We start from the raw sequence: 24995 nt of genomic DNA, 5'->3' as shown, positions 1-24995 counted from the left end.
CAAGGAAAAATGTGCATGCCAAGAAGGGCACAATACCCACACATGGATGGAGACAGGCTGCCTTTGTCAACTTTAGTTTTGGTCTACATATGAAAGACAACTCTCAGAAAAGTAACTAAAAAAGCTTATGATCATCCTGCTACATACTAGGAACCGAAGCGATATAAAAAGAATTTCCATCTGCCAAACATGGCACCATCTCTGAAACTAGTCTCTCCAACTAACAACAGTGCACCATATGAAGACTCAAAACTGGAAAAAAATACCTTGTGGCAAAAACTACAAATGTGCATGTATTTAGTATCTCTAGTAATAAAAAGATGGAGAAGAAAAGCTTTGCCAATGTTTCTGTAGAAACTTAGTCAACAGAAATAGAGAAATAACCACACCTGTAACAGTGTAGTGTGATGACAAGTGGGCAGTGGTAATCGCACAGACCTATTTCTCTCCAATCTTTGATGGGTAATAATGTCCACTAAGGTCACCGCAACAGCAGAAAAAGAACAAGGTAAGTCAGCCTGTGAAACATAAAAATAAACTCTTTTTTCTTAGATTTAAAGGCTTCAAAGACTGTAAAAGAAAAACTGTTAATACTGAAACAAGATGAAAATGTGACTTGAAGCATTTTCTTCAATGCCATGACCACAAATGTTGAATAGATTATCAAAATGTATCCTTTATGTCAACTGTTACAGGAAAGTGAACCAAAGCTAATCATAGCTTCCAAAATTCTGCAGGGAAGTTCAGCTAGCTTTGTGTAATATAAATTGAATCACCTGCAAACCACACCATGGTACATACGGATCTGGTCAGTTCCATTATCCTCCAAAGGAGGATGTTCTGATTCATCCATGTCTCAAGGATGCTTTTTCCTTCAGCAGTCCCAAAATACAATACACAGAGCACATACTGCGCCAATCTTTGAGTAAGGTTGAGAAGCTTCTGGTCTCAGGCGGTGTCTGCCATCAAATGATCCCCACAGCATCTCTGTAACCTTTTCAAACAACCCACAGAGAAGTCTGGTTTCTTCTCCAAACTTCTTTCCTTCTTGATTAAGCACCCGTCAGGGCCTATCGCCAATGTCTTCATGACCGCGAGCAGTGCAAGGCAAACCGATGCTGATTAACAGGCGGGACCCTCTTTGATCAAACGGGCTAGGCGACCCGCAAGACTGGAAGCCATCCACCTGCAGCTGGAACTGTGTTCCCCAAAAATTCAAGGCCTCTTTCTATCCTCCTCTGCTTTATCTCTTTTTAGCAATAAGCCATGGTGTGACTCCCTTGAGATGACAAAAGGAAACAATTCAGAAGCTGGAATCAAAGGTCACCGTGAGCAGCCATTTAGCATGTGACGTGATCACACAACAAGCAGGTTTGGCACACAAACTCATGCTTTTAGTCTGTACAAGCAGATGCAGTGGCATGGTTCAGTGAAGTGTGTAAGATGGACATGAAAGCCAAGTCAGTAAACTCCAATGGCAGCTGGTACAGTACATTTCATAGCATTTAGCTCTTATTTGGTCACAATTTCTTGTAAACTAGTTCATGGCACTCATTGTCCATGCAGGTCCACAAGCCAAAATGTAAGAATTTACAGAAATAATCAGATTTCTATTATTGATCACTGTATAGGTATCTCTAGAGAGAGAATCTTTGCAGGTTTATCCTGCAGTTTTATACCATCTAACTGCAGGTGTAAGTGAAAAAAGATGTACACATGGACTATAGCAAACAGGTAGAAGCAGCTACATGTAAACATCTCTCAGACTTGTAAAATCAAATTTTCAGTTTTCAACTATAAATACAAAAAGTGGAGCACTATATACACAACTTCATGCTTGTAAGGTTAGATTCATCACTGCAGAGACAAAAAGAGATACAGATTGATCAGGTTAGTAAATCGGTATTTCAGACTTCTATTCCAAATACATAGATATGGCGCAATTGCAAATACACATCATTTATTTCCTTAGCACCAGCTACTCTTCAGAGACAAATGCATCCAGGATTTCACTTACGCTTTATTTTTTTCTTGTGTATTATATACCCGGTATCACCCCACCTACAGCTTTACTCTGAACACTATGCTTTTAAATCTAGCACTGCCCAGGTTAAATCTTCATTAAAATAATGATGCCACTGACATTAACGTTAGTATAAAGGTAATATTATTAATTATATAATTAATATTAGTATAAAACACAACAATCAGGAGAACGTGGTGAATAGAAAGGTAAGGCAGAAATGGGCACGACGCACCATTTTTTGATATATCCCAGGAAAGTAGCACCATAATAGATCAGTATCAGTACTTGGTAAAAATATCCTTTCCACAAGATTTTAAGAGTGGGAAGCAGTGACCATGTGCAGAAACTGAAGGATGTGTGTCTCTTCGTATAGAAGAGTCAAGTTTTGGGCTTCCTAGAAACCTAATACCAGCTGTTTCTAAAATACTGCCTCAATTAGTTATTACTTCTACATACATTGCAATCTCATCACACCAACTACTGTCATGGAAAGATCTTATTTTGCATTGCTGCATACATCAAGATGTCTAAAAGGCTCTAATGTGTTGTTCAGGATGACTGTGAAAGGGTTTTCTGTGTGCCAAGGATGTACTGCCCCTGGGAAGAAAAGCTCTGCCCATCCTACCTTTTGCCAACAACCAGGCATGGGTAATCCATCAGGACCCTGTTTCAAAGGGAGGAGACAAATAAAAAGAGCATAGTTAGATCTGATAGCGTAGCCTTCCATCTGTATCTGTTTAGAACAGCTGAAGCAGCTTTGCCTTTTTATCTCATAGGTAGCTACCAGTTCCTAACTTAATCTCTCTTGTTCTCAAGGTGAACTGTAAGTACATACACACCTCTCTGCTATAAAGATGTATTTTCCTAAGTCATTACAACTGTATATCTAATCGCATCTTAATCACTTTCCCATTGCTGTTAGAGCTTAGGCTAATCTTTTTTATTTTTTATATATATATATTTTTTTTTAATATAACCTGTCATTCACAACAATCTGTAGCTGAATGTACAAGATCAATAAGCAAAAAAAAATATTATCACTTTTATCTGGAGGGTATTGCATTTTATGGGCCCCTAGTACAAAGTTAATCCAGTGATAAGATAGCAAGACTCAAATTCAGTGATGATCTTTTCTGTTCTCTTTCATTCTTAGCTTTTGAATGAAGCAGCAAAGTCTTAATACCCTGAACACAGTTCTGAGTGACAGAGCAGAAGAGAATAGTCCTGGGAACAGGGCAGTCCATCAGCGTTATGCCATTGCTTGGACAGTATGCCCATCTAATTCCTTCTTATGCTAGTGTCATGCCATTTCTTTTCTGTCACCACCCTATGTTCACACATTACTATACACACAGAGAGATCAGATCCAACTTTTGACCTTGGTTAAGCAGGTTTTCATGGAACTAATTCCAAGTCACATAGCTATAATGGGCTTACCCATCAAAGAGTTACATACTCAGCACATACCATGTCACTAGACTACACACGGTCAGCAAAAAAGTTCAGGTCTTGACTTTTTTTTTCTTTTCTTTTTTTTTAAGACTAAAGAATAGTAATGCTTCTTACATGGATTTACATGTGAAGATAGTGATTAATGAGCATTTTTGTATGTGCTTGCATGTAATCTGATGGGAATGGCCTACTGCCTAAAGCAAGAACCCATGCTTGTTTGCTTAGCAGCTTATTCTGGTGATTACGTATGAATGAAATAACTTTCATTCATCAACAATGCTAGCGAACCTCCAGATATAAATGATAACAAAGAGACAGAAACATTTTTAAATTACAAAAGCATGCTTGATTATCCCCAACAAAATATATGAGATATGGTTACCATTAAGTGGAAGCAAACAAAATGGGCTATGGACTAATCTTAATGGACTACGTATTTAAGATTAAAATCCACTGTCTTTAAATTAGGAGTGCTATAAGTTGAAATAAATTCTACTTAATTTAACATTCATCTTAGAGAACCGTGCTTAACCAACAAACAATATCAGAACATGCAGATTTTACTGTGAACAATTAAAAAATCATCCTTACTTCTTTAGAAAATGTGTTTGTAGTACTGTTTTTTGTTGGTGGTGGTTGTTTGTTTTATTTTTAAATGGAAAAAAATTAAACTTACTTTGCCACTAAATCAGTGTTGCCAGATTGGTACAAGGGAGAGGGTCAACAAGTAGAATTTTAGTATAGGTGGGAACTTGAATTCATGCTAACATAGAGTGGGGAGTGTTCTGTGTATTCCAGGAAGGTAAGTTCCAAGGGTGAGACCATTAAATTGAAGACGTTAAAGACAGTGAGGGTTTGGGCTGCAGACTGTTATCTTCTTACAAACTTCAGGTAAGCTTTTCATTTCCAAATCTTTTTGAATACTGTTTGATGAACAGACCAGACACCAAAGTTTTTGTTTGTGTAGGGTCTGTGAGAGCAGGCTCCAGCTTTGCTTACTGGAAACCTATGAGTTGATTTTCAGAAACAATATTTATCTAATTCTTTACATGAATCTCATTTACATGATTTTGGCCAAATCCTGAAAACATGCACCCATGACTACATGGATTTGAAAGGAAGTCCAGGGTGCAGAATAGCTCTGGGATGTGCTAGGGTGAAAAAGTGAGCCAGTGCAGACAGAAGTCATCAGACTTGATTAGAAGTGGTGATTGTGCTGGGGTTCTATACAAAGACTTGGGTTCAGGGTAAGTAAGGCAATAGGCATTTTGGGAGGAAAATAACAAACAAACGGTTCTCAGGGAAAATGTAGGAAGGACACGAACTTATAAATTGCCATGTAATGTGGGAGCAAACTGCTGAGAGTTAGGCTTGAAGTGTCAACAAAAATGTGTGTTCTTTCATTACAGTTATGATCACTGAAGCAGCTGGTTTATTCATGCACATGCATGTGTTACGTGAATAATGTAAAGTCAGCCCAGAAAAAAACATTACTTTACATTGAGAATGGCTGACTACAAACAAAGGAACCACATGCAGGGTTGGTAGGAAAGAGAAATACTGTACCAATTGGCAAGGGGCATCCAGCCCATCCAGGCCAGGCTGGCCTGGCTCCCCTTTTTCCCCCTTAATTCCACGGAATCCCTGTTTGTAAAGATTAACTTGCAATGTTACTGTCAAGGAAATGCCTTCAGTATTGACTTAGCTGGAGTGAACAAATAACAATAGTGAGGCAAGAGGAGCAAGCTTACAGCAGTGGTGTGGTTTCAATCTGTGTGAGAACTAACTCTGGCACACACTGAATTTGGTTCTTTTTCAATGGTTGGCAGAAAATAATGAAAGAAACAACCAAATCTTCTTCTAAAGTCTTGAGTCTTTAAGTGCTTTAAACTAAATTAGGAGGCAGAAATACCAACTCTGCTCCATAATTTCCAGATCTTGAGATAAGGCTGCATTAACAAAGGGCAACAAGTGACACACTAGCTGGTGCTTGTTCCTCTCCCCTCATTTCTTATTTCATCGGTCTACAGCAGGACAATCGACCGTCCAATACACAAGTGAAACGTACCAATGGGCAAGGTGCATCTAATCCAGGAGCACCCTGTTCTCCTTTCTCCCCTTTAGGCCCCTTTTTGCCTTTCTTTCCCTTTTCCCCCTGTGGATACAATGGTTTGGATAAAACACGTTTTATTCTTTTGGAAAAAAAAAATCAAGAAAGATTGGTTTAAAAGTTTTGATTTTTTTTTTTTTTTTAAGCCAATGGAGAGCTGAAAGGACACTTACCACTGTGTTCTGGTTTGGATGGTGCATTATGTGGAAAAATAAATTATATGATCACAAGCAAGAACTGCAATCAGTTGGTATTAGTTTGTGTTGGTATCTTATATCAGTATCCTGAATGTTTTGAATCCTACAACAGGGCTTGAAATCACTGATTTCTTGAGATCTGCAAATCCCTCCAATCCATAGTCCAAAATTAGAGGTCTCCTATTTGCTGTAAGTGACAGCTCTGAAGTGCACATGCACGCCAAGCTGGGTTTGGCAGCTTCCTCAGAAGATCTGTCACTAGTCAGAAGCAACTTTGCAAGAGCAGAGTACATCGGCATCGTTTCTCTGAAAAAGACTTGGGGGATGGATGCTTTGCAGGGGTGGACGGTCTCTGGCAAAATTCTGTCAGGCTCTATGGTGTTGCGTCAAGGGTGCATTTGGCCCAGCACATTCTTTGCTGAGTTGACTTTCTGCAGTCTGATAAGAGTTTGGGACAAAAAATCCACTAAAACCTGGCTGACATTACTGAGGGTGCAATTGTACCACTCCAAATAAAATGGGACCCTTCATTTCAAACCCTGTTACAGGAATCAAAACATCCAAACTGCTTGATGGAGAGGTGCTATGGCACTTTCAATGAGTTCATAATGTCTTGATACCATAAACCTGTCAAAAATGATAATTACTTTTGTTTCTTTAAATATCCTAATCTTTAAACAATCTTTATTTAATGGTTCCATTTAAATGTTCTCTCTACAGCAGACATTTCGTCTACTTATTTTACTGTACTCAGTCCCTTGTGTTTGAACTGAGTTTTCTTTTTAAATGTAAAACTTTTATTGCTTTAATTACTAATGGAAATGAGTCAAATCCCCTCAACAAAGGTACCTGCAAAGATAACCCCACCTTCAAGCAGTATAAGATGTTTGTAGAGTTCATTTTCTAATTGATTTCACACCAGTTGATCACAATGGTAAATGAGTTTCAGGCTTGCTCTCAATTTCACAAAAATCAAAAAAAAGGTTCCATTAAAAAAAATAAACAAATTGGGCTAGGACTGTAAAAAATAGGATAGGAAGGATGAGTAAATCAGGAATATCACAAAGAAATGGGGAAAAATAGTCATAGGAAAATTAGTATGACATTGGAGAACCAGCAAGCGAGGTTGTGGCTACTGGGAGGATTTAATTTGTGAGGAAAAGGGTAAAAAAGACAGAGGAATTGTGAGGGATGAAGGTAAAAGGAGAAGGAAGGAATGCTCCTTTGGAAAGGCAGATGGGTTTCGGTGAAGCATAGCAAACAGACGTTTAACTAGTTCCACACCAGCACAAAAAGACTTAATTCATTAACAGAGAAAAAAACTGTTTATACAAATAATAATAATAATAATAAAAAGCTATATTATATTTAAATAAGACATAATAAAATCACATTATTCGTTCTACATCATAGCATACTTGCACATTCAAATGAAAAAAAAAATATTCCATGAACAAAGCATACTACACTTATAATGCGATAGGAACAAAGTTCCTAGTCTATCTTTTCTGTGTGCCAAAAAGTTGCAGGATGGTATTTAGGAAAAAAAGCAACCCAAACATTAACATACTGTACCAAACTAGAAGACTGATGTAAAAAAAAATAAATAAAAAAGTCACAAGTCAGGAACTGTAAGTTGGATAAGCTTTCATCTTAAACCTATAAGCACAAGAGTATAGCACAGAAGCCCAACAGTTTCAGGGTCAAATCTCATGTTATTTGTGCTTGATGTAACACAAACATGTTTACCATGAGTAGAGGTTGGCACGTAGCATGGACATAGTCCAAAAATGATTGTAAGAACAGACAGTACAGTTTGATTTCTGACCCTCTTTTACGTCTTTAGGATCTGTATTTCTTTAACTTGCTGTGTTACAAGTCAGCAGGTGACTAGTTAAACTTCCAGTTTTACAGGGCAAATCTATGGTCCTATTTGAACCAACGCAGAAATCATCTGTATAGAGAGTGGTCTGAGACTGCTGAAGACTTTGCTAGTTTTTCTGTGGTCTGAGCTCTTCTCCAGTAATCTTCACTTCCTTACCCTGGACTCCGCAGGAGATAGGAAGCATGAAGAATCATACTGATGAAGAATCAAAAAAAATTTCCTTCTTGCCCTTCCTCAAAGATACAAAACCAGTTGTATAAATCCTTTTGTGCTGAATACTCCTGGACTATAATTTTATATGAGTAATTGCAGTTGGAACAATTGGAACTTTTTTTTTTTTTTTTTTTTACAGCCAAGTTAAGCAGACATTATAATGCAAACACTGACTTGGTTTCACTGTAGAACTACCAACAGGCTAAAATAAAAATCAGTTTAGGATTCAGTCTCTGAAGTAACTATTTATTTACTTGCTGCCTATCAAGGCATATCTGTTAAAAAACAAGTGTTGCTGCCTCTCAACAGCTTGCTAGTAAAGACATGATTTTTTGTGATGCAACTTGAATTAAGTTACCTAACTAGAAATTTGCTAATCTCAACTTGTTTGAAGTCAGTATAACAGCCAATATTGTAAGCAGTATTTAAAAAAAACAAGAAATCATGAGCTAGACCCTCAGTATGTAAACTGAACCAGGTTTTGTTACACCAATATGACCATAGATAATTAGTAATTTATATAAGGAAAAACTGAAGAACTGAGAAAATATATCACAGTGAAAGCTTTTATTACTTGCATTACTTTGGGTCTTTTGAGAGTCAGCCTTCCATTTGGAAAAGGAACTAGTGATACTAAGCTAAGGTGTTTCTAGTGAAATGTTTACTTGCCAGACAAAAGTATTCCTTCATTTCTGCCAAAAATGTGTCAAAAGTGTGCAATGGAAGCTCTCTTTAAGAGGCTGCAGCTAAATCTTCCCTGTCTTTTCACTGAGAAAGACTTTTCTTTGCCTTCTAAGTTTTTGAATGTTCTGACAATGTATAAGGAAGAGATTCTCTTGTGACAGATAGACCCAAAGTCTTTGACAGCAAGCAACAGCTCACAATCCACTGTGGTTCCTTTGCCAGGTCAGCCACTGCCTTTACAAAATTCATAGAGCACAAGAAACAGTTGTTCTCCAAGACCAGTACCTTACAGCGATCTCTGAGCTCCAAGGAAGCAGTGTAATGGGGACAGAAGGGATGGACGCATTTCATAGTATCCTCACTGATGCCTTTTTTAGGAACTGTTTTACCTGATGGTATTAAGAGAGGGAGAAGAACAGCCACAAGGACTTCTTTCCTCTGCTTCCTGTCTAAGATTGCTGGAGGGGATGTAGACTGAGTATAACTTGGCGTGTGTCAGCTAGGCAAAAATAGTTGTCTGACTAGGAAAACGACCTGCTGTGTATATGGAAATACCGGAGATTTGCTCACGAGCTTGCTCTGCATGTATTTAGTCCTAAATTGCACTATACTGAACACATTTGCATGCCACTGTGGACCGCCAAAATGTCATTAGGCTGTTTCTGTTAATTTCACTGTCTGGTTGGTTTACCAGAAGAGTAGTGTAAGATTTAATTTCAATCCACAGGTATCACTGAGTACTTCTCTTAAATATAAGAAAGCAACTGCCAAAAAATAAACTTTCAAACATTCCCTGTCCCTAGCCATTTTGTATTGGATATGTAGTGTGTACAGACATAGTACGCTGGGGTCAGAAGTTACTGAAATACTGCCAAGGCTCAGACCTAGTGTCTTCCATACTACTGAAATGACTCCTGTCAGTGAGGGCAGCATTAAAAATTTCAGGCTGATAAGGACTTTCAACCAGCACAGGAGGAATGGAAGAAAGTAAGCCTAAAAACAAACTGTGCTTTGGCACATGGCGATAGTTCTGTGCATAAATTTTCATGGTCTTTCTAAGACAGGATTTTGTTTAGCATGTATCTGTTAGCTGCCTTTTGGCACACAGCAAAAACAAAGAGCAGGTTTGATGGGACAATTCATTGAATAAGGACGGCAGAACTGACGATGCTAAGGAATCAAACAACAGTTAATAACATTGTGGTCACCTTTTCTCCCTTTTCTCCTATATCACCCTTTTCTCCTCGAGGACCAGGGAAACCCTATAAAAAAAAAGGGACAAAGATAGGTTGACTTCTACTCACATGCAGGCTAAGCTTTCAAATACTCTTGGAAAATGTACAAAAAGGTGACTTCACTACATGCGTTGTATGTACATGTGATGCATACCCATGCATGCATGAGAGCATGTGAAGCAAGTCATAGTGTTTGGCAGTCATCTTGCCAGTGACAGAAAGAAATTATATCACTCAAAATGGCAGTAGTCCATGCTATGCAGCAAATGTAGCTTCTGGAAAAGACTCCTCCAAATTAGGGATTTTGGTGGAGGACAGGAGAGAAAGGTTTTCAGCAAGTCTTGCACCCAAAGAAAGGGCCTATACGTTGAAATGCATCACTTGGAAGTTATGGAATTGTTCTCTTTAATTAGTGATAAATTTACTTAAATGTTAGTGACTCATTCCTCTGCTCCAAGCAAGCCACAGGTCTGACTGTGGAAGTGTTCTCTTACCAAGTGCAGTTTTTCAACCTATCAACTTCCAAAGGAGCAACTACTTGTATTACTGAGCTAGCGCTCAGTATCTGGTGGGACTGGTAGACAAGGGATGTACATTGCACGTTCTTTGCTCTCTTTGTCATAGGGAGAGAGCAAATGCAGCATTTAGTACACTCTCTGTAGATACTGCATGCACACTAAATGGAAACAAATGTGTTACACACAGCAAGCTGTTCCTTGAGAGAAGCTTACCTACCATCATGAGTGTATTGGTCATACATATTACTTACATCAAGGCCAGGCTCGCCATCTTTGCCCTGCCAAAGAACCATACAAACTACATTAGTGTCCCTAAGCTCTGATATTGAAAGGCCAACTTAATGCCCCACTTCCGCGTCCACTCTGTGCAGTGGTATCACACATTGCTAAGACTGTACACATAGCATTGCAATTAGTGAAGGACATGTCCATCAGTGTTTAACATTTCCAGGAACTGATAACTTGACTGTAAAATTTTGCTGTTGATTGTATGCAAGTTCCAGGAGTGGGCTAAAAATAGTTCCCAAGAAGAGGAAACAAATATATATATTTTTTTGTTATATCTAATTTAACTCACAAAAATGACCCTCAAATAAACATGCACGGCAAGTTAGTCCAGCATTCCACAGAGTCTGAATCTGTCTCTTAGTCACTGACCCCTGATCCAATTAAATGCATCCAATGAAATCACAAGCCTGTATTCAACTTAATTTTGGCTCAAACAGATTAGACTGGAGAAGGTATGGAAGCATTGCAAGTTTCTCTCAGAGGCTGGTTCTGTTGGCACAGCACACTGCTGCAGCTTTGCTTCTGTCAGCATACAGAATATGTACATATACACAGCTGGCCCCACCATCAGCAAAGGAAGCCAACTGATCTTAGTGAGGTCATTCAGTCAAAGGACGTTCTTACTCATACTTCAGGAGTGAAACGGTTTAAAGTATATGTTCTCCACACATGAATGATCCACCAGTGGACTTCTCAAAGTGCTTCTGAGCACAACACACAGAAATGAAAACAAACCTGATGTCTCTGAAGTGTCAAAAAAATAAAATTAAAAAAAATACAATGGCAAAGGAGTCTTGCAGAAAGGAAATCCGAACAACTTATAGACACTAAGACAATCACATTTTTTCAGATTTCATCCCAAACTCCTGCCACTCTTGTACCCTGACAACCAAGACCACAAGCTGAAGATAGAGGAGCACTTAGAATTCTTTTTCCTTTCCCTTGCTGCTTCGTGGCTGGTCTGTTTCACTGCTTTTGCATAATGACATGCATGCCTGAGTAGGAATCGAAGTCTGCAATACAGGCCAGTGATCTTGCATTGTCAGGAATTATTATCTATGTTTGTCTTTTCCAACTAGTTGTATTGCTAGGTCAAAAGCAGTCATAAAACACACAGTTTAATCAAGAAGTGTTGAAAAGAGCAATGTGTACAAACTACACGCAACTTACAGGCAAACCATACGGTCCTCTGGGTCCAGGGTCACCTACTGTTCCCTTTTCACCCTAAGAAAAGATTACAGAACAACTAAACAAAAACACTGTCTAGGTTATACAGAAATGACTCTACAAAGTGCTTTCTTTGTCTTAAAGTTTATGCATTCCCAATTTTTCTGAGTAAAAAATATCCAGCAAATGATTCAGGGGGCAGGGAGGAGGCATATATTACTTCCTAAGCAAAATGACTTTCTGCGTATAAGATATTTGTTTTCAAATGAGTCAGTGACTGAAAATATTTTTCCAAATGATTTGCACTGATTTCAATATTAAGCCTGTAACAGCTGCAACACTGAACTCAGTAAAAATCCAATGAAAACTGGGAATAATACTGCATCAAGCTCCAGCACCGCAGTTAAGATTTGACACAGTGATGAGCAAAAATAACATGTCAATCAAAGCTTGTATTTAATCAGGCAATGCTATTGCCAGTGACATTGTGGAGATTATCCCACTCAGCGTGTGGTGTTATTAACTGCTCTATTGGATTCTAGATTAGAGATGCAAATACACTGTTTTATTAAATCAAAACTGCATTGATGTGCAGGAAAAACAAGTAGACTACTCCAGAAGTTTGACCTCATTCAGCACTAAAATCCATGGAAGATTTTCCAGCTTCTAGAGGAATGTTATGAAAAACATTTTGGGATATAACATAGACCAAACTTTTCCAAATGAAATGAAGTTTCAAGATGACAGATTTCAAGTTGCCAGCATTAATCATCTGTGCTCTCCTATAGATCATTCTGATTGACAATAGAGCAAAGCTTTCTGCGCTGGCTGACATCAGCCCATGTAAGCACTGGGCGTGCCTTGCTTTCTTAACAAAACCCACCACAAGCTTTTGTGCAAGGCTTCTGTCACACCAAAGTGCTGTGCTCCATCCTAGCAATTGCCTCACTTTTGCTCTTGAGATAATCATGTATACAAGACCTTTAAAAATCTAGGTTATTTACTACTCATTATTAATTCATTACTCTATTCTTTATTCTTAAAAGCACAAGGCAGTGATGTAGATGTGCCTAATAATAATAATAGTGCTGACCAATAGCACTAATAATAGTGCTGACCATCTGCACAGCCACGTCCCTCACATCTCTAAAAACTGGCTGCTAAATCTAGATTGTATTGGCTAGATAATACAAAAATGTAGGCACCAGAATAAACTGAGTGTCTGAACCAGTTGTTAAATAATCACTACAATAAGGAGCTGGTCAGAGAAACCAACATTTGATTGTTTTAGATACTTTATATTTTTATGGAGATTGATGCTGTCTATACTTACTTTAGAGGAGGAGATCAGATGTGTAATGCCTAATTTTTTTTTCATGCTTTTAACCTCCAGCCAATTCTGAGCAGCACTAAGGCTGGATGCCTTTGCAGAGCAATAGGAGGCATGGGGAAGTAGCAGCTGATTTACAAAACAGTAAGTTCCTTTGCAGCTGTAAAACTTTCTGCTGAGAAGAAACTAATGTGCTGACCTATGTATATAACAGCTACAAAATCCTTTGATTGATACTTGAAACACGTCAAGACTAGTTAAGTGTCTTTTTTTCAGTCTTAAACAGCAAAGATGACTGTACAAAGTCCTCACAAGGCAGGCCTATAACACTGCTAAACATATGGTAGACATAAAAATACTGAATGCTTAGCATATCAGTCTAGGGAAATAATCTCATCTGTTACGTAAGAGTACATTCAGAGAACTGTATCTCACAGTTTTTGCCTCCAATCCAAAGCACATGCTGAAACGTGTCTGGAATATCAGATGAGGTCCTGAATGTTTATGGATTATAGAAGATTGATGAATTGTCATAGGAATACTGCCCTTAGCACTCAGAATAAAGTATTTCCTTCAGGGAAATAGATATTTGCAAAGTTCAGAAAAAGGTTTTAAGATCTTTTCTGAGAGAATTCATCAATGCCCAAAGAACAGAAACCATAGGCTTGTGTTTTGCTTCCTATTTCAGTTCAGTCTCTTGAGTCATGGGTGAATATGGTTTGCAGGAATAAAACTGCATAACTGGTGTCTCCATTAGGATTGATGGAGATTTCATGCCATTATCATGGTGACAAACATTTTAACCAAATTAAGAAGAATGCTTTCTTCCTCCCAGTGCAGAACTTGTGCAGTGATGACCTTGCATAGGCTACATGTCTGAGAGGTAAAAGCAAACTCAAAAACAGGTCTTCGCCATCCAGGCAGGTGTTCCCCAAAATTAGTATTACATTAATTTTGTCTCTTTCAGCTTCTTATAGCCTGACAGGATACACATTCTGCCTGTCAGTACACTTCAGTTTTACACGTCCCCTTTCACTGGTTGCAGTTCAAGAGGTTTGTTTACCAATGTTCTTTACTTTCTCCCAGGGCAATATACAAATGAGATTAACAGCTACAAAGCCAAACCCTGAGACCTATTACAATCAACTCCTTCATCTAATGAAGATGACCTCAGTAAATGCTGTCTAAGCACCTAGCAAAATGATATTTTTCAATTTTTCAGTAGCTGAAAAGTTTCTTAAGGGCTGAAAGACACTGGTCTAAAATATGTGATAACAATTCAAACTGTTCACCACCATTTTTATTTCTACAAAGAGAAATACATAAACACATAGAGTATTAAAATGTTCACCAGTATCAGCCTTAATGAAATGTTAAATCCTGTGTTTGCTTTTAATAAAAAATGAACAGTTCAAGGCTGAGAGAGAAAATTGCATGGCTAAGCTCATACAGTGAGGACATTTGTTCTAAAATCCATAGTTTCCTATCTTCTAGTGACATTCACTATTTCCATAATACAGTTTTTCACCATTTAAATAAGTTTTGCATAAGGACTGACTGATGTTTTCTATTTTAATTAAAAAGCTAAATTTGAAAGAAACCAAGAATCCCTACTCTGTACAGGTCTGTTCTACCTAAGATGAGTAATTCATCATTGCCACAAATGCTGCCTATACAACAATGAAACCATGGTTTCTACTGAGGAAATCATTAGGTTTTAGTTTAATTATACTTTCTTTTCCTCAACTTTTAAAGAGACATAAATATACAGTGACCAGCATTTTACAAGTATTCTCTTAAAGTGAGATTGTCTTTCCAAATTTTAAATAATGTGGCCTTAAGAATGCAGTTATGTTTTGGATACAATGTGGTTATATTTCACCTTTGGATTCATTAGTGCCCTTCTAGGTTAATATTGGTCCAAGGTTTTTCTTATCAGCATGGACAAAATATGATCCGGTCCAGTGACAGAGTGGTGGCATTGTGCACAGCTTTTAATTAAAAGGTAAAGTCTGAGATCTACAGGCAAAAACATTCTCCCCCTGCTTTCACATAAACAAGCTCCACGGTTGCAAATGCAATTGTAAGACTCTATTAAGAATATATGATGTGTTATTTATGTAACAAGACATATACCAACCCCAGGCAACTGTTAGATAACTATTCTGTGAAAAACTCCTCTTCCAAAGCAGTATTAAATTATTAAATAAACAATTATAGCAATAATCAAGGTAGTTGACTGCTCGGAAAAAAATTCTTCCATCTTTCTTGTGAACTTCCTCCCATCATTCATTCAGCTGCACAGAAAATGGTGGGTGCTCAGGAATCTCTTCCACACCTTAGTTTCTGTGTTTTTGTAAATCTGTCCCTCTGTGTATATAGAATTATTGAACTGATTTACATCTCAGCAGCTCTAAGCTCCATTCTAAATACAACTTTTCAACAGCTATAATGAGGCTGATTCTAGATCCAGCAGTATGACTGATTATGACCTTGGATACTTCATAAGGAAGAACAATTATAGTTATTCTCAATACAAGAATACAAGAAGAATAGCACATATGATAGTGCATTGTTTTTGAAAGGAATTTCAACCAGAAACAGGAACATCCTTCACAATGAAAGCTCATAATGCAAGAACAAAATGCACAGTATTTCTGTGTACTTCTATATGCGTATTTCATCTCAAGTATTTTCTGAAATGCTGAATATGGCGTTCAGCCATCTTACCACAGAGTTGATAGAAAAAAAAAGTTATGTCCTAGCTGAAAAAAAGAAAAACTTGAATCTGTAATCCCCTAGGAAAAAAAAAAAAAAAAAAAAAAAAGGGGGGGGGGGGAGAGAAAAAAAAAAAAAAAGAAAGAATAAAGCCCTAGTCCTTTAGACTAACCATGAACTAGCCTGAGTGTTAACTACAGGCCACTGTTCCTATTTTGGACTGTACTGCATGTCTTGTATTTATTTTTCAACAAACAGCTCTATAGAAATGAATGCTCACATCACATATATCTTTATTTTACTGCTGCTAATGTTAACTGGACCAGAGCCATATGGCTGTGTCCCCAGTGCATCAAGTCTGAAGTTGTTTTAGCACAGCTGTTTTGTTAAACTGAGAAATTCAAAGAGACATCAGTCTGGGCTGGGAAATCCTTGGAAGTTTTAGTTAGTATAAGGTATCATCTTTTTTTGTTGTGCAAGTTCATGGCAGTATTGTTAAAGATGACAGCCTCGTAGTTGAAAATTAAGGACTCTATCCTATTTCAATTGAAGAAAGTTTACTGTGAATATTTCAAATTAAATAGAGGAGGGTTCCTAACTTCCATGCTTAAAAAAAAAAAAAAAAAAAAAAAAAAGTGTTTATAGAGGCTAAAAATTATTTTCAAGATAGAAAATTTAAGTGCAAATACCTCAGGAATACTCATGTTTTTTTGTTTGTTTGGTTTTTGGTTTTGGTTTTAACAATTTCATGTATATATATCACAGATCACACTATCTTCCAGTTTGTTCTCTCAAATTATCTATGTTAATTGATGAAATTAAAAACAAACAAACAAAAAACCAAACTGTGATCTGCATAGCACTGTAAACTTAAAAGTCCTGTAAGCTTCTTACCAATTAGTAATCACAAAATGCAAGTTCTTCTGAAGCTAATGAGCTATAAAATCAATGCTTAAATGGATAAATGTGCACGTAGCTTGAATGCATTTACAGTTCTGGGTTGATCTTTCTATGATGAAACAGTGTTCTGTTTAGTAACATCTAGGCACACTATAAGTAGCCATATGATATTTTACTATTGTGGCACGTTCTTCATAAAGAAAAGCCCGCAGAGATTATACTTACTCTATCTCCTTTAGGACCTGCAGGGCCATGGGGACCAACTGGGCCATCTACACCCTGTGAAAGGAAACCAAGAGGTAAGAGAGAAGTCCTGTTCTCACATGTCTTTGGTTTTAATAGCTGTCTTCTAGCCAAGAACTAACATGGAATCAGCCTGCACCAGTCAAAAATGCAGACTGAATTGTGCTGGGACCTGGGCATACAAGTCCATTTTGTTTTCAAAATGCTACCTTGTAAGCAATTATGTTAGATGGTAACTCATCTATTTTCTAGTTGGATTTGACTTTATTCATGGAAGTCAGACAAAGAGTTTAAATTTATTGAAAGAAATTTAGCCAGTAGAATATGGAAGTTCAAACAATATTTATTATTAAGCACTGATTTTGTAAATTGAAATGTCCACGTACAAGGTGGATACGCCCGTTGCAGTGATCAATGGCAGATTTACAGAAACCTTCGGATACGTAACTCTATCCTTTTTCACTTTATCCACTCCTTTATCATGATAAGAAACAAATAATTTAACATTTATTTTATATATAAGAATGCCTGTGGTGGGACCCCAGCACATCTGCATCCATTTTGCTGATTCCATATTAGCATAAAACAAATATGTTTTGCTGTGTAAAACAAATCCCTGACCCTACTCAGGAAAATAAGCACCCCAACCAACACAGGCTTTGCAGCAGTTCTCCAACCAAAAATGAAAACCAAACTGCCTTTGTAAGATTCAGAGCTCTTTCTGCAGGTACTTGCATTCTCCTTCCCCCACACATCGCCCCAAGAGTCTGCTTGCGGCCCCCTCTGATCCGGCATGGAAAATGCCTGCGACGTTTGGCCTTCATTCCTCCATGCCTTGGGAGAGTGTGGCCGGCTGGAAAGCACACGGACTCGGTAACGAAGAGTGACACAGAAAGACGAGGGACTCACCCGGGGTCCTGGCTTTCCGTCTAAGCCAGATGCTCCCTGTGTGGTTAGGTGGAAGCATGGATGATGGGTATAACACGGATGACAAGAACGTGAGATTAGTAAGTGGTGCTGATGAATAAACATAATTCAAACGTACAGTACAAGTTGTGACAGGGTTCTGGAATGGGTATCACATTACTACAGCATGTTAGTTAAAAAATTACATAAAACATCAAGAGCCTGAATCTGTTCTGACAGTGCAACACCACTGACCTGCCCTTGCCTTCCCATCATGGTACAATTGACCAGAATAAGCGTGAGGCTACACAAATGCTACAAACACCAGATGCTAGGGTGTTTTTGAGCCTTAACATGCAAATATTTACTTTGTAATTTACTTGCTTACTTTCCAATTTGTAAATAATGACAATACTGCATATTCTGCTGCACAAAGAAAAATGTATGTTAACAGTGATAGGAAGTATTTAAGCGCAAGAATAGTGCATTATGCAGCTAACAGAGTCTGGACCCTGACTACAATGGGCTCATTCATTTCCAGGAGCCCGGGAGAGAAGCAGGTTTCCTGTTTTCCCAATGCTCTCCCAGCTCAGAGCTCAGCCTAGGGCTGGCGAGTGGGCAGCAGCCGGCTCGGAGGGCTACTGACTTCAGCATCCTTGGGGAAGGGAGGACCTCTGGTGGATTTTATGCGAATAACAGCTGTGAAGGATCTGCTCGGCTATGCCAGCAGCGAGGGCAACAGTGCTGGGACTAAGGGGGCCAAAACTATTTGGATAGCTGAGGAACAAGGAATAAAGCTCGGCCCGAAAAAAAAATAAAATTAATTTTTAAAAAAAAAAAAAGGAAAAAGAAAAAAGAGAGAGACATGGTTCACTAATGGTGAAGATGAGCCACTTTTAGAAAAATCAAACATTTTGACTTTGCTCCATAAAGTGACATTTAGGAAAAGTAAGGAAGAGTATGATAAGGTCTGTATAAATTGAAAAAGTAAAGGAGCATTTTTCTCCAGGTTAAAACAAACACTTCTGGAAGAGCCCAAACACTTGTCTTAGCAATTTCCGAGGGATCTGACTTTTCAAATTTTCTTTGGATCAGATCTCCAAAGTTCCCTCTTTCCATAGTTGGAACTGACAACTTCAAAAATAGTCAGTTTTGTCAGATTCAGTGAGAATTTTCATCTTGTTCAGAGGTCCTGTACATAATTCTTGAAAATATCCATCAGAGGGGTTTTGGTCTCTTTGGGTCTACTAAATCTCTTCCCTCCATTTTATGACTAGCAATGTGATCACATGCAGCAATCCTCATGTTTAAAAAATTAGAAATGAGCACTTTCCATGATTTTTTTTTTTTGAGTGCTTTCATATACACAAAGTAAGCACAAAATTATTTTCTCTTTTTGTCAACCTAAATTTTAAGAACCATAACATTTCCATAAAAAATAAAATGTTATTTTTTAGGACCTTCAATTCCAAAAACAAGGCAAAAGGGAGAATCCAGAACCCCTAATGAATTAGGGGTGAAGAAAAATAAATAACTCCCTAAGCCAATTTTTAACTTTGCTCAGTTAGAACTCTCCATTTTTTTTTTTTTTCTGCAGAAGCACAGATGAATAATAACTGAAGATGTGGCAAAGATGTGAAGATTCCCTATTCAACGCAAACACCATACAACACTTAAATAACAAAATGATTAATGTAATGGGGTTGATGGCATCCTTATGACACTGAACACTTTCAACTGACACGTAACAAGCCTGACAGCACTGGGTGTTACAGGACGTTACTTCAGACAACTGCACAGATTCTGAGTAGAACAAAACAAGACTGATGCTCTGCTCTATAATGGTATGTGTGCTCTTGAGTAAACCAGAGTTGTTCATTGAAAATAGAAAGAGAAGTTTGTGACTTGTACTGAGGTTGAATAGGTTTGGGGTTTTTTACTTACTGGAAGACCAAGGGGCCCTCTGTCACCCTTTTGACCTGGTTCACCTTTCAATCCTTTAAGACCATTTAACCCTGGTTCACCCTAAACGTAAAAGTATAAATGCCAATTTTTTGGTGCTATAATGGGTGTTTAAGTGGGATAGAAGAAGCCAGTCTCAGAAACAGCCGCAAATTCCAGTTTAAAAAAGGACAAAAATTCAACATTCTTGGCCTGCTGGCAATCTACGTACAGCTAGTCTTGTGCAAAGATACCTGGGAGGTATCTGCTGGAGATTTCAAGTCTCTTTGAAAAATATCTACCAGAAACTTATGAGTAACAGACTCTTTTGATTCTTTTCCTAAGAATTATCACTATTTTTAGGTAATTTGAATTAAGTGTGAGTTTCAGGGTTTTGCGGAATTTCCTCAAATCCCACAGTCCACCCCATACAGATAATTCAAACTGAAAGAAAACTTTCTGAAAAACAAGCCTCAAAACTTAAGGCTTTACAGCGGGATCTCCTGAAAAGTATGTTTTGTAAGGAAGCTATATTATTCCTTGTGGCAAACTGGAATTTGCAGCAAAATCTCTTATAAAGATATTTTAAACCTTTAAGCATATATAATTAAACAGAACAAATTAAAAGCAGCGGTATACATTATACAACATGAAGCTATTTTTGAGGTCTATAGTTTCTGTGTTCATACAGAGAGGTTTAATCAACATAAGAAATGTCACTTGTCTTGTTGTGATTGTTAAATTATGCATAGGCTATTACATTAAACATTAGTAAGAGGATAATGGTGGGCATGTGATTACTAATAAATCATTCTCACATCACAAAAAACTATGCCAGCATGATGGCTGTCCAGTCAAAAAGGGTATTGACCATGCCTGCCTCTTTTGGGAAACAGAAATATGTGCATTTTTCATACGGGCTGCTCCCCATGGACTTGTTCCTTGGCTTCCCTTTGATGTATTATGTTACATTATATCATATACATTTAAAATAAAATTCAGAATAGAATCTAGTCTGCTGCCTTAAATAACTCCAGACATCTGCTGCCTTTGCACCCTAGGTAGCCGTTTCTTCATTCTTCTTCCATTTGACTCAATGTGACTTTCAGAGCAGTAGCACTGAAAATGCCGAAAGTTTGGAAACAGACATGAGAAATCTCAGAAAAGCCTGGGTGTCAGGCCAAAAACCTGAGGTAAGGCAGGTTTCGTGGAACAGATCTGACTTCAAAAAATGATTTATGACTCCAGCTTCTTGCGCCAAGGTAATACAAATAGTCTCATAACGAGTCAAGCCTGTGAAGATTTTCTGTCTCACACCTTAAAAAAGAACACACTAAAAACTAAATGAAAAAACCCTCCTCTTCTTATTTTTTGGGGGAATGTGCATGCGATTAGGGAGCCATAATGATTAAAATGATCATGTTTGATAGCAACACTAGCTCTAATGAATGCTTATAGAGTCCTCACAAAGTATCTTCATGTACTGTGCTGTATAAAACATTCAAATATTATTGAAAACCTGCCCAATCAGGGATTCAAGGTTGGAAAACAAGAAGATACACATATGAGATTGTGGCAGGAAACTTGCGTAATGCATGAAGAAACTGGTCAGAAAAGTACATGGCATGAAAGAAAGTTTTCATACTGGAAGAAGAAGGACAGGCAAGAGATCATAAAGGCAGAAGGGTTTATCTGACTTCATTTCCTGAGTGAACATCACACTTCTCCATTAAAAAGTAACTCCACTTGCAATTGGAATAGTAACTTGCCCACAAACGGGAAACTAAATACTTTAGTGCCGCACCACAGTTACCCATAAGAGAATCAGATTTCAGCCAATGTTCAGAAGAAATACTAACAAGAAGAAATCACAGAAAATTTAAAATCTTTTAAGCTATCTGTCAATATTAAACTCTGCTTTAAGGTTTAAGAATATCAGAAACATTTATTAAATGAGACATCAGACAAAACATTGCTGCATGCATTAAAGAACAAAGCACAGAACTTCACAGACGTCAAGAGCTATTCAAGACAGCCATTAATTTACCTTTGGGCCAGGCAGACCATGAGGTCCCTGAAAATAAAGATACTGTGTTCAATTACAAAAACACACCACAAGTTTTTAAGAGTTTACTTCTCTATATGGGTGCAAATTGCATCTGTATTTTTGTCCTTGCAAATGAAATGCAGCTGCCAATAAAGCCACTGTAAACACCTGATTTAGAGAATAAACCAGACCACTAGCATGTTTACACCAGCATAGGCAGGTGCAATTTGTTTCTCCATTTCATAAGAACTTTAAGACATGTAGAAAAGGTCCTAAATTAGGTCCCTCTCTAATGGTTGTATACTCTCAATGCACTTCTTAAGTAGGCATTTTAATGCCTACTTAAGTGTTTAAACCCTTCCCAGCCCCTCTCTTCCTCCCAGACTTACCATGGGGCCTGGAGGACCATGTGGCCCTGGTGGTCCAGGTGGTCCTATGATCTACAGATAAACAACGATATTAAATCATGCACAGTAAAGAACTCCCCCACAAATACCAAAACTCAGACTGATCCTTCTTCCATTGGCAAACACTTAGAAACACAGCAATGCAACAGTGCATGATAGCATATCTAGAAAGGGTTTTAGGAATGGGAATTATTTTGATTTGAAAGACAGGGTACCTGAAGTGTAGAACGGCCTGTGCCATATGGCAAGATGCCTGTCTCCTGATTCTTGCTCCTAGGCTTTAAAATATACTTCAGAACACCATGGGGAAAAACCATCTCCAAATCAGTATTGAGCAGACATACCTGAACTTTTTATATTTTATGATATGTGCTCCTTAGCTGTCTCTATACTACATAATCTACGGGAGCGGAAGCAGATGATGTGTGAGTTTATTCCTCTCAGATAATGATGAACGGAAAAAAGTTACTAAACAATTCAGGCTAGGGTTTGGCACATTTTCAAGACTGCCCTTTGTCTCTCCTTTTATTCCATTTAGCCCACTTGTTCCAAGAATTCCCTGAAGTCATTAAAAGAGGTAATCAGGTTGCTCAGCATTTAGTGCATGCATATTTTGTGCTGTTTTTCTGTATTCCTAACAAACCCATGGCAGAGAATTTCATGATGACGCTTATAGTTCAGTATCACCTCTCTCCCTGGGTTTAACCCCAAAGGGCTGTTATCATAACCTGCAAAGTGGAAGGAGGGATGCTAAAACAGGTCTCCAGTCTGATGCTCAGCCCCTCTGCTCCACAGACTGCTTGCAATAATAGTTACGACAAAAGAAGCTTTCAAATGTAAGACAGAGTGTCACTGATAGTTCTACTGTCAGTGAAGTCTCCTGAAAATGGAAGGCCTTCTTTTGAGAGAAATCAAGCAGAACAAGGTGCATGAGTTAGCGATTTAATTTGTAACAGATTATTTTTCATTTCAGAGAAGGAGACTCAGACACTGAGAAGATTCAGGGTTCCCAGTGTATTTTGATGACGGAGAGTAACCTCTTTCATTCCTCAGAGCTATGTTTCCAAATACTCAGTGCATGTCACCATAGACAAGGTAGTTAACTTACTGTGCTCTGATAATGTTACTCATTCATATCACAAAGGTATTGTTTTAATTTGTTTGTTATTTGTTTTAAATGCCTTCACAATGCTTTGAAAATCAAGATAGCTGGTCCGGGAAAATTTACATATGTGAATAAAGTTACTCACAAGTGGACAAGCACAGAACAACAACACATTTTAACAGGTGTATTAATTCCATTTAAATTATACAGAAAATTATGCAGGAAGTGTGCAGAAAATTAGGCACAGATATCTGCAAGATCAGAACTTCCCCCTCTGACGATTTGATACTGTGGCCAGTGATATCAAGAAAGTTTTTATCTTGGGTTGCATGTCACATTCCTCCTGACATCACTGAAGCCAGTCTAGTCTAGTTCTCACTGGACTTTCTTAGGTCCACAGAATACAAGGTGTTGAGATAGATTTGCTTTTTGTTTTTAGTAGATATATCTCTTTTTCTTATCTTGCAAAGCATTTATCTTTGATTACAGAACCAGGAGGCATTCACTGAACTGAGCAGGACTATTGTTTATAATGAGGGAATAGAACTGAAAAGAACTAAATCTTTCTTAAACCCTATTTAGCTCTATGACCAGAAGTCCTTTTATTTTGAAAAGAGCAGGGACTCTACATAACAAACAAAAATATTGTGAAATTTCAAGCACGGGAACCGTCAAGAATATCAGGAAAGATCAGCCTTGAATATGAAAAGTTATTCAGATTTAAAGGCTAGAGAACCATTTCTGGATTATTATGTCCACTGCAACAATACACTGAGACTTACTGAAGGGCCTTGGGCACCAGGCAAACCAGCGTCTCCTTTTTCACCTTTCATACCATTGGCTCCCTACAAAACCATTTAAAAAAACAGCATTTATAAACAGTTTTAATCTTATTAGTAACCCATATAGAAATGATAATTAGTTTAATAAAATCTTAACTTTATGGAAATAATACTACAACACATGTATAGTTGTGTTTTTCTTGTTGTTGTTGTTGTTTTTCCCAATTTTGATGTCTCCAGTAATAACTGTTAACAAATGTAAAGGTATGCTTTTATAATAGTTGTAATATCAGTTGTGGCAAGGTATTTTTGAGAAGTCCTTCAGTTGCACTCAATTCATGATATATTGTACTAATGATGGATATGTTTTTGGAACTGTTTTTATTTTTAATGAGAAATTTCATTTGTATATATGTACATAGAAGAATAATACAGCTTATGAATATTTATGTATTTTCTCTCTCTCCTCAATTTAAAATTCCTGACAATTCATCTGAAATTCATCCTGACAAGTGTTCAAAACAGCTCCTTTCTCCTGAACTTTACCAAATCTACATTTGCCCAAGTTGTCTTATATATTACAACTATTAAAAGAGAGATGCAAATCTGATCTGCATGCCAACTAATTTCCGTCTTTCCAGAGCAGTATTTTTTTGACCATAAATAGAAAGAATTTCTGAAAATGTTACACCTCCTCCTAGGATAGATGCAGAACAATCTCAGAATTTACCTTCCCTGTGCCTTCTCTCCTAATTTTCAATTTGTCAGCACTGTTTTAAGTTCATGATAGTGGAAGAGATTCAAAATACAAGTATTTTAGCCAAAATTATTATTATTTTTT

At 37.6% G+C, this 24995-nt stretch overlaps 1 protein-coding gene across 1 annotated transcript in view; it reads right to left on the bottom strand.

The window, feature by feature from the left end:
* Positions 1-1756: 1756 nt before the first annotated feature.
* The window catches only part of COL25A1 (collagen type XXV alpha 1 chain), a 299392-nt gene continuing 276153 nt past the window's right edge, over positions 1757-24995 (bottom strand). Inside the window, exons 28-37 of the mRNA XM_032186190.1 lie at positions 24155-24217; positions 22250-22300; positions 21861-21887; positions 16949-17002; positions 11779-11832; positions 10572-10598; positions 9776-9829; positions 5045-5122; positions 2652-2690; positions 1757-1857 (exon numbers count right to left, since the gene is read on the bottom strand). Coding sequence (XP_032042081.1) covers positions 1855-1857; positions 2652-2690; positions 5045-5122; positions 9776-9829; positions 10572-10598; positions 11779-11832; positions 16949-17002; positions 21861-21887; positions 22250-22300; positions 24155-24217 — 450 coding nt within the window. The 3' untranslated portion in view covers positions 1757-1854. The remainder of the gene's footprint in view (positions 1858-2651; positions 2691-5044; positions 5123-9775; positions 9830-10571; positions 10599-11778; positions 11833-16948; positions 17003-21860; positions 21888-22249; positions 22301-24154; positions 24218-24995) is intronic.

The sequence above is a fragment of the Aythya fuligula genome, chromosome 4 (genome assembly GCF_009819795.1).
Source record: "Aythya fuligula isolate bAytFul2 chromosome 4, bAytFul2.pri, whole genome shotgun sequence".
In the NCBI taxonomy this organism is placed as follows: domain Eukaryota; kingdom Metazoa; phylum Chordata; class Aves; order Anseriformes; family Anatidae; genus Aythya; species Aythya fuligula.
This window is presented reverse-complemented; position numbering and strand designations above follow the sequence as displayed.